This window comes from Typopeltis vanoorti, chromosome 13 (assembly GCF_054136105.1).
Source record: "Typopeltis vanoorti isolate ZY-2024b chromosome 13, IOZ_Tvanoo_1.0, whole genome shotgun sequence".
Classification (NCBI taxonomy): Eukaryota; Metazoa; Arthropoda; class Arachnida; order Uropygi; family Thelyphonidae; genus Typopeltis; species Typopeltis vanoorti.
The window spans coordinates 22,551,212-22,562,608 of NC_143561.1; the positions used below are offsets into that span (position 1 = coordinate 22,551,212).

An 11,397-nucleotide genomic window follows, 5' to 3' on the forward strand; every position below is an offset into this window, starting at 1 on the left:
TCTTTTGTTTCAGTTCCCAAGAACAAGGTCATATAATTATGAGCACAGGGGCATCCGTAATGAATCAAGAGCAACAACATGTCAGAGTGCAGCATGTACCAACTGAAGATACAGATGCAAAAGTGCAACTTAATATAACGAAATTGTCATCATTAGAAACGGAAATCCCCCTTGAAAAGAATGCAGAGGTAAAAGAGAAGCAGTCTTTATGTCTTGAAAAGCTGTCTGAAGAAAATTTATTAGAAGAACAGCCAGTTTCTAAAGATGTTCAGCCTTCTGAAATGCAGTTGCAGTCAAATATATCTGAGTTTTCACAGGAGATATCACAAGGAAAATGTATTGATCTTGAGCCACCTACAAGTGGAGATTCAAATAAAAGTGCAAGTGAAATATTGCAGTCCACCAATAAAGATGATCCAGAATTAAACAAAAAAGAACATCTAGATGCACATCAGTCAGATGCATCAGAAATATTATTCCTTGTTGACACGCCTGTATCCACTAATGAAACATGCTTAAATACAGAAGACAACACAACTATCTCTGACGAACAAAACACTTGTACTGAAACTCATACAGGTGCTACAGAAAGTATCCAGTCAGATGAAATACAAACAAAAAAGACTGAAGAACAAAACTCTGTAGCTGAAGAAAAGTCAACTTGTTTTGCATCTGACAAAGCAGAATCAAGTGAATCACAGCCAGAAATGAATGAATCAGAATTATCTCAAACATGTTCACAAGAACAGGATCCCAGAGATATTTCAGATATTGAAAAAATTCCGGTTAATTCACATGAGCAAAAAGATTCAGATGAGAATTGCGTTGATACATTAGAACTTGAATCCAATACACCGACAAAAGAAGTTGCAAATAAAGAACAACTGGAAATGTTAGTGGTACAAACCAGTACAGATGAAGAACATGCTGACATTTTACAGACACAGTTTCATGAAAATGAAGTACCACTTCATATTGATGCAATTCGTTTAGATGTAAATGAAAGTCATTTAAATATTGTAGAAACACAGTCAGATATGTGTGAACTTCAGGCACAAGTAACATTAATGCAGCAAGAACCAGAAGTCAAAAACGAACTTGTGCACTCAGTATCTCATGATGAAAATCTTCCACTGCCTATTTCTGTTGAAGAGGCCACTACACATGACCCTGTAGACTCAAAATGTGTTGTCCCTGATTCTGCTTTAGAAACCAGTGTTGACACTGCAGAGCATGAACTCCAGTCATCTGTGTCTGATGCTATTTTGTACCCAGAGCTGCTGCAGACTGAAATAAACCAAACAGCTGTGGTTCCTTTAATTGATGACACATCAATTGAATTGGTAGATGGTGAAACTATTAAGGAATCAGAACAGTCAACTGAAAATTCTACCGCAACTGAATTTTTAGAAACAGAAAAGGAAACATTAAGTAACCAGGAGTCATTTGTTAGTGAAGATGCTGCTGGAGTTATTACTATCACTTCCACTGAATCAACAGATTATATTCCAATAGTTCACAATGAAGAATCAAAGGTATATTCAGATATAAATACATTGTTTGAAACAAGACAGGAGGAATCTCTTGTACAAGTCGTAGAGAACATGGATGTTGATGATCAACAAGATGAAAATTTTGCAAATGTTGAAACATTTCAGGCTAGTGATGAACAAGAAATTCTTGAAGTCTCAGAGCAGCCTACAATAATAGTGGCTACTGATGGTAAAGAAGACAGTGCTGAAAACATTACAGAAGAAATGATTGTCGACCAATCATATGCAAACACAACTGTATTTAAAGTACCTAGTTCTGATGGGTCACAGGTTTTGTTAATTCCAATCAGTGCTACTGATCAAGGACAAGCAGTTTTTTCTACTTTGGCCCCACAGCTTGCCCTCAGCTCTACAAATTCACAGACTAATGAGACTATCTCAACAGTTCAGGTGACGTGCCCTGAGAAGGAAGAAGATGGTGTAGCTCAACAGCAAACCTATTTAAGTCTTGTTCCTGAAGAAAGTGTAGAAATGGCACTCTTACAAGACCCTGAAGACTGTACTAGTGTAATAACATCATCTGAACTGGAAACAACATCTGACATTCCTTTGAATCAGAACCTTACAGTAGATGAATAATTGTAAACAGTGAAACTAACATTATCTTCTTGCAGAACCATTTGATGAAAGCACTGCAAGTTCCAGGCAGTACTGAAAATTTGTTGACCAAACTGAGTGACGGTCACTGATCAGTTTTTTGTTTGAAGATATATCAGATCACTTGAAGCTAATTTGCCTCTGTGATTATGGAACTTCACTCAGTCTGAACTCTTTGGAGCAGTCTTGTAGTTTTGGCACTTCTAGCATAAAGGGAGCAGTGGTTTTGATTTTCAAAAATATATTTTTCTTGTAAACATTTGATTTTCTTAATCATGCTGTTTAAAATATGGCCTTCAAAGATATTTGCTCCAAGTTTGCATCTTGTATATAGTATATTTAATTTTTTTTTTGTTTGTTTGTTTTTGTTTATTAAAATCGTTATAAATTTAAGCAGGATATATAACATTTGCAAAATGTTGATTTATTACAATGTTAACTGTCAGAATATATTTTGTAAACTCTTCTATATAACAAACATTGAACTTTGAGCAATTTGAGTTCTTCTTAAATCACTTCTACTGCTCCTGTACTTCCTCTAAGAGGAGAAGTTGCATACTTCAGAAACTGTAATAAAATGTGAAATCCATAAATGACTTTTTTGCATCCCTCCCCCAGTGATTCTTGAGAACATGTTGTATGTATAATTTGTAGAATGTTACATTATCCAGTACTACTTACTGTTACCATATTTCTGTTTTCAGTGTTTGTTAGAATGATTGCTTGCAACATCAGGGGGAAAAAAGGGGGGAAATTCATGTGTTCTTTGGAAAGGCAAAAATCATCAGTAAACATGCTGAAGATTACCATCGAGTGTATATTAAGCTTCATGTATTTTTTCATGTTCTGCTCCTTTTTAAGGTACATTTTATTTTCACACAAAACATCATTAGTCACCATTCCTGTCCAAATTAAAAGCCAAATTTGGTACTGTGTACATAAAGTACATTAAAATGTTAAAACATGCAAATCATTTGAGTTTGTGTCCATCCATTTTATCCCACATTTTTTTAAGTACCACAAAACAAACTTGACATGATGAGCATAGAGCTCTTGGCCTAAAAACCAACATATTGGTTTTTGTTAATAAGCTATATGCACATGTATGTATATGCCCACATACACATTATGGTCTGTGGTGGTGTTTGGGAGATACTTATTGTCGTGTCTTTATTTCTCTAATGCAAATGCATGGTAATGAATGTATGCTGCCTGTTAAAAAAAAAATTAAAAAAATATGTTTTGGTTTGTTTTTTCTGCAAAACATTTTTCATATACTTCCTATTACAGACCGCATTTATGAAGTAGCAGTATCTTCCCATAATCACAGGGATTAAGAATTCTTCAATTTCAAATATTACTAATACCCAATTTGATTAGGATATTTGTTCTGTATTTACTGTTCAGAGATGCAACATTGCATTTACAGATGTGTTCATGCTTCCTATTAGTGAAAAGATGCTTTTCCCAGATTTATTTCTAATCCTTCAAAGAAATCATGAAGTAGCTCAAAATATAAGACAAATCACAATTAATTTAATAATCCCATTCCTTTGGAGATTATGCCAAACTTGACATTTTTGAGATTGAAGAAGGTTATGCTTTTACAAGATCGTGAGGGCTGTATTTACATGTTCTGTTTATTGGCATAATTAGTTGGAAATGTGCCTCAGCTTCACTAAATAAATATACAATTCTATTTCAGAGATAAAAACCGAATACAGAGCTTCAGTCTTCTCTCTCTACTGCTATCAGTAAACATTCTATTATCTGAATTTGCCTAGGTACAGATTGAAGAAGGTTTAACCACCTTTCTGGATCACTAGGTGCGAGTGATTTTCATTTCAATCTTCCCTTTCATGTTATACTCCGTGACTTGTCATGGCCAAATAACTTTGAATCCTGATTACCGCTTATGATAGGGCAGTTAATGCTGTCTGCTGTGTCTGTAAATTATACATGTTCTTCTGGCTAACACTCAGGATACATGCTTAGAATTTAGAGCACTAAACAGAGTTGTGTTTAGTGCTAAACGGAGTCGTGTCAACTTTGTGTAAATAGAGAAAGGTGAAAACACACAAACTTGAATAGAATGTTATCTAATAAATTTACATATTTATAGTTTTACATTTTAGATGAGGGGCCAGGCTCCGGGAGCTTTGACATCTTGAAGATGTGGCCAGGAACTGTCAACAAGATATTGCTTCCATAATACCCTGCCTAACTTTAGAGTCCTACTCATAATCTGTTTTTCTTCTTCTAAGAATTGGTCCATAATTTGTCTGATTGTTGTTCATACTTTTACTGAGAAAGTCTTATGGGCATGTTACATTGAGTTTGATCATCCACTCAAATATAAAGACTTTTTTCATTTTGTCAAGAATATGACTTCTTGAACTGGTTATTGCAGATCTTGTTTTATCTGTATTTTGCATAATTGTTAAGTTTAAGGAAGTACCTTTATCAACTTGGCATTCACCTGCCTCTAACACCTTAACACTTGCAACTTTATATCCAAAGAAATGCGTTATCTTTGATTTTTCACTTTCACTTTCACTTTTTTTTTCTTGATGTTATGGCTCAAACAAAGAAAAATTATTTTTTAACCATTTGAAACACTACAGTATGCATTTAATAACTGAAAGGGTGCATTTCATACCAAGCACATCGAATTATGAAGGGAGTCTAATACATTCACTGTTATCACTTGAAGCTGCAGAATTCATGGAATTGCATACCATCAAAAAATCTGAGGAGTTGTGTATGTTATCTGGTGTTATTGCTTGAAGTTAGGGGAATTGCATTTTACTGAGTGTTCACAAAAGAGCACTATAACAAAACATCATTGAATGGGATAACATTAACTGGGGTCTTGCTGTATTGTAGAATGAAAAACCCAAGTTTCTGGGAGGTAAACACTCTCCCACCTCTGTATGAGATCAGCTAACTCACCTTCACTTGAAAAGAATTCATTAAGGCTGTTTGTGTCCTAGATGGGATTCAGACACAGGTCTTTCCAACCAAAGCACATCATCAATACTGTGACTGAGCTACAGAGGCTCCTTTATAGTAATTTTGTAAAACTTCAGTTAACCTTTCTTGTTTTGACCTATTATTATAACTAAATGCACTTTGAATGTAATATTGTGCTTCCCACAATACTTCATGTTTCAGAAAATTGGAGCTGTGACCATAGTTGCATCTTTTCTAAAGACAGTGTATATAAGTGTACATAACAATAACTATATAGCTAGTGATCTGAAATCACGCTAAAAGTTTCTTCTACAGTCTACTATACTCGTGCTTTTATCTGTTATCACATATTTCAGTCATTCTAAAATTTTAGTTTGGATACAGAACGTGAAACCAATTCCTAAAATTTGTTTTGATTACACGTACGATACGCTTACATATAGAGATAATCTTATACTTACGATTAAAGTGTGTAGTAGGCTGCATGTGTCTAATATTGTCATGCTTGTAATGTTATAATCTGTGATAAAACATATAAACAGTGAATTGTATTATATTATATTTAATATGTTTAGTAGTGGTGTGAAAATCGCATTTTGGTTGTCATATAAACATTGTATGTTGTTAATCATGGTTTACAATTATTAGTTCCTTTCTTTGTTTAAATATTCACATAAAATATCATTCATAGTTGCCTGTCACCTTAGCACTTCTACTGTTCTTACCAGTAGACGAAAAAAATTTTTTTAATAATCCTGTTCATATTTACATTGAAAGTTTCATTGCTTTGGGTTAGATATTTTTGAACTTAACATCAGAAATGTTAATATTTTTATCATTGCATGGTTTATTTGAACTATCAGTTGACTTCTTACCAATCTAATTTTCATAGATTCATTAAAATAATTAGGTCTAACTGGGGTGTTATCTTTTTGTGTTGGAGATGTATTTTCATTAAATTCTTTACAACAGTAAAACTAAATGATTTGGTGCATATGTGTGAAAAGAAATGTAACTGGAATTGCTTGTTAAACATATATTAACCTGCATAGAGGTTGGTAAACATTCAGATAACTTTTTTTTAAGCAGAACATTTCTAAAGCTGCTGCAGATGGATTTAAGCACTTATTTGCAAATGAGCTTTTACTGTAGTACAAAAAAAATTATAGGGGAGGGGGCGATCACAAGTTTACATTGGAAGAACCAGACTTTGAATAAGAATGAACAGGATTTCTAGAGACTGAACCAGTCTGCATTACAAGGCAGCTACTATATCCTGCATATGCTGTATGAGATAGCATTAACTGAAAACAACTTGCTCATCCATGTCACAACTAACCACAGACAAAAAGTTCTCACTGTCATATGTTGCTAAATCATTGGATGATTACATTTTTCTCCATCTTTACAGTTACTTCTCTCTTCATAAATAATGGCATCCACAGATGTCAAACCCAAATTACTATTCTTTATTTGCACAGTTTTTGATAAGAACCAACAGTTCCAAACATCTGTCAGGCCAGTGAAACTTATGCTAAAGTTTTTTTATTTAGTTCTTGATCATGAGTTTAAAGTTTCTAAGGTTTGTTTAAAAATAATAATGAATGTTTTAATTTTCCTCAATGAAACATTTTGTCACTTGTCCTATTGAAGACATTTCTTTATTTAACAATCACTTCATCTACATCTTGGGAATTTTGTCTCATTTTACTAATAATTTAATTTGCACTGGGTGTTCCCTTGATTACCATCTTGCAATAACATTTAATGAAACATAAGCTGAAGAGAATTCAAGTATGTAACAGATTATCATATAATTTTTATTTCTTTCAAAATTTTGCAAGATTGAAAAATTTGTGTTGGCTGCTGTTAAATATTTTTATTGTACCTTTACTTGCATTGGAGGTAGATCACTTATTGCTGAACAGTTTGTTACAAATGAGTTTCAGAAAGGGTTCAACTCATAATCATATAAAATTTTGTAAAACTGCATAATTTACTTACTTAATCCTCTTCACTCCATCTGGGAGCATAGGTTTTCCACCAGAACTGTTTTTTGCTTCATCCAGTATCATTTTGGAAGGTTTCAGTTTGCGTAGCAAAAAAATTTTTTTCTGAGACTGGGTTGCTAGCCCTGCACTCAATCCTCCCCATTTATCCAGGCTTGGGACCGGCATGTCAAGTTTTCACTGAGCATGGCTGGGTTAAAACTTCATAATACTGAACACATTTATTTTGAAATTCTCTTTGTTGTCATTTCCATCCTTGAAATTGGTTTTATGGAAATTTTGATTTTTACTCCCCAGAAAATATTTCATGTGGGTTAAATTATAATGTATATATTTAAAAAAAAACTATTTTACTACTGTCTTTTTTGACAAATGAGAAGTTTAGTGGAGGCAACTTTTTTTTTATATATATATTTTACATCTTGCAAAGGTTTCTCTTACAGAATAGGCAGATCACTGTGAATGTATATAAATGACATACCTTGTGACTTGAGCTCCCCTGATGTTAATTATATAAAAAATAAATAGATACATCAAATAAGAGCAAAAAAAAAAAAAAATGCTGAGGAATGTATAAGTTTAAGCACTTCAGTCCTTGAGTGATAGGGAAAATGTTACTTGAATTATCAACATATAATGGTCATGTTTTTACTTCATTTATTTTTACATGCAAACTTTGTCTCAGATGTGTCGCACATCTTATTTTAAAACCAAAGAACTGAATTACAAAATATGAGTTATTCTAATGATCAAGATAGGTCATGCTCATAGACGTCTAGCTTGGTTTCAAAATGCTTACTTTGAGATTGGAGTGGAGATTGCGTCCTAATTCAGTGCTTTCAAAAATGGATGTGAGGACAACTTTTCACTTTTCTATTTATAAAATACCATGCATTTCTAACATTTCTACTTAATGCAGTGCCCATGCACTGCATCCTATGCTTTCATCTAGTACTTAACATAATTTCGGAAATCTTTGGAAAATAGTTTTGGCAATACTGTTCTCAAGATCCCACATGTTAGCTACTGCACTGGTTGTGAAATGATAAGTTTGATCTTAATTCATTTAAGGCTAAGCATATGTGTCAACTAAATTCCTAAAAGCTGCTTTATCATGCTTGAAGTATGCTAAACTAGTATTTATACTAGTTTAGCATACTTCATACTGGTTTAGCATACTGGTATAAATATTATTTATACCAGTTTATATATAGTGTATTATATAATATATTAATATATTATAATAAATATTAATAAATAGATAAATATAAAATATTATATATTGTACAAAAACCTGGCTCTAGTAAAAGTATTTCTGGGGCGTATGTCACAAAAATATTTTATAGCATGATAAAATATGCAGTATCATGTAAAAGCTGTATGCAAATATCTGAGTGATACAAAAATACACTTTGAAGATTTATAGGTACTTAAAGTAAAAAGTTATGTTTGGCATCTTGCTTAATGTGTTTTTAGTATGCTTTCTTTTAGTTAATTGCACTTTCAAAAACAAATGTTAAAATTCAGTAAAATAATTCAATTTAAAAATTATCTTAGTATGTGGTAAAAGTAAACCAACCATACATTTTCCAATTGTACTGCAAGCCAATAATCTTAGCTGACCTGTCGTCAAGGGACAAGTTTGCAGATATAGCGTACTGGAAAATGTGTGGCTAATGTCCTGCGAGTTACTGTGTATGCATGTATGTGTTTGCCAGTTTGGGTGACTTTAAGTGGATAGTGTAGAGAACTTCGTTTTTAGTTATTAAATCATGTTTGGATTGCTCCAGCTGTAGAGATAAGCTGCAAGTAGTATCAATTTCTATATGGCAATCCTGATATATATATGTATTTTACTGTGATAATTCTCCTCAGTTCTTAAAAATCAATGTTAACTTCCTCAATAATTAAGGTAGAAGCAATACTTGCTTATAAAAATAATTCTAAGATACAGAGTGATCCAGTTGCTTCGACACTTTTCAGGAATACATTGTGATTCATGCGGAAGCGATATCCGAAGTGGTTGGGGGGGGCTTCAAAATTCACAGTCGGGTGAATTTTGAAAAGTGCGTGAAATTTGCATATCACGTAACGCAGCAGGTGCAAAGGAGGGTTTAAAAATGTGGTCACGGGATTTTTCTCTTCATTCTGGTTGTTAATACCGTCCACGGTGATTGCACTAACCTTTCCTCAATGTGCTTTGCTCGTGAAGCTGTGCTTCCTAAATGCAATGTTGTTGCTGCACTCACCCCGCAAATTTCGTCACTTGAACAGATGCTGACTAGGTCCACTATTTCCATGTGCCCTGCGACGAATGAAGTCGTTTTGAAGAGAAGTCGTCGTGGCCATTGGTTCTCGTAGTGCAGGTGCGCTACTAGACAATTATTATAGAACAAGGCGAGTTGCCGTTGCCTTCCTTGTGTTCACTGGGCTAGTTTTCCTGTTTTGAGATATGTAAATCCCGAGTATCCGGTGTGTTAAAAATCCGTATGAGACTGCTAATTTACCTTTTCTTCACGTTATAGACAGTATTCGAACCTTGGTCTTCCCATGCCCCCTCCCCTCAAAATCAACTGGGCTACGGAGGGTCTTTTTTTTTTCCCCTTAAAAAAAGTGTTGAAAAGAAATGAATCAGATGATTAAAAAAAATGAGTGTTTATTTGCAGGAGAATAAAATGGGAAAAAATAGGAAAACGAAGCTCGAGGTGGATAGACGAAGTCAGCAGTTCCTCATGGGACCAAATGTGAGAGATGATGCTGTTGTAAACCTGACCTCACAAATAACAGATTAACATAAAAAAAAAGGGCGAAATAATGCATTTAATTATCCTCTACCATCATGTTATTCGACGGACCTTTTGAAGATACACATCAAAAACTGATTATATATGGAATCGCTATTAAAATATGTCAAGTAATTTCAAGTTTCGTTTCGAGTGAGCCAATCGAGAGTGGTCAAATTAGAAAATAAAAATCCTCTAACAGTTTTAATACTGTATTAAGAACTTGGCGAGACTTGTTCAGCCATACCCAACTCTAAAGCAGTGTTGAAGGTGGGCTTCCTGCAGTGAATTCCCTACTTCAAGGTGCTATGCTATAACTTATAGACCCAGAAGTCTATAAGTTAGTGCATATCTCGTAATACCTTTATTTCGTAATGCTAAACCCTAACCTGCATTGTTGTTTGAAAGTAAGTGCTATGTTTTTCCCTTTCTAAGGCAGAGGTTTTAAAACTTCAAGTTTGCAAGAGAAAATCGAACCCGCTGACGACAAAGATCGAATATTTAGACATCTCAGGCTTCAAAAAAGAATAGTTCTTGTAGTCGATAATTAGAATGGAACCTACAGTGTCGTTTCTTCCAGTGTTCTTATGAACCCAGAAACATTATACCTCAAGGCCAGACAAATATAGTGAAATTAGACAAAACTATCTTAAGTACATAAACACGAAAGAAAGGAAAGAGAAAGAAAAAAGTTTCCTAAGACAACTTTTAATGCACTAGCTGAATTTTACAAAAATACAACTCGATAGGTACATGAATAATGCAAAATATCACATTATTATTTTTTTACATTGCACCTCCATGGAATATCAGGACATAGTGTGAGACTTATACACAGTACATCGACAGATGGAGTTTTATTTTATTTATTAATGAGAAAGTATCACAAGCTCTCACTATTAATCGTCATAATTGCGTTATCAAACGTCATGTGGAGGTAACAGTTTTTTCCTTTCCAGAAAAGTGGGAATATCCCAGTTTTCTGGAAGGGAAATTTGAAATTAATTTGAACCGAGGTTCAAATTTCGATTAACATTTGAAGTTCCTTTATAAGAGTTTTTCAAATGGAGGGGAGCTGGCCTGTCGCAAAAAAAAAAAAAAAAAAGCGTTTTTTTTTTTTTTTTCCCTCGATCAGGAAACGGGTTTTTCATCTCGCCCTGTGAAGGCATTAATACTTCCACACACACACAAAAAAGAAAAAAAAAAAAAAAATATATCGAAATCGAAAATTCAAGTCTGAAATTTTTTAAATTATACGCAAATAAAATTTATTCATAATTTCACAAATTATTGTCAAGTTTGTATCGTGGTGGGGGGGGGGGGGGATGCATGCGCTGAAGTGCAGTGATTTTCTTTTTTTGTTAAACCAGCCCCGAGTTCAGCACAGGTTGATAAAATGTTTATATTTAGTAATTATTAGTATTTTTATAATCCAGTATATGTAGTAGCTTAGAACAATGGAAGTATGGAGTCCAGAGACTC

At 33.8% G+C, this 11,397-nt stretch overlaps 1 protein-coding gene across 2 annotated transcripts in view; it reads left to right on the top strand.

The window, feature by feature from the left end:
- Positions 1–6,039, top strand: part of LOC150099985 (uncharacterized) — a 308,484-nt gene extending 302,445 nt beyond the window's left edge. For both annotated transcript variants that reach the window (XM_090402298.1, XM_090402299.1), the window contains one exon: positions 14–6,039. In XM_090402298.1, coding sequence (XP_090258424.1) covers positions 14–2,132 — 2,119 coding nt within the window. In that variant the 3' untranslated portion in view covers positions 2,133–6,039. The remainder of the gene's footprint in view (positions 1–13) is intronic.
- Positions 6,040–11,397: the final 5,358 nt, after the last annotated feature.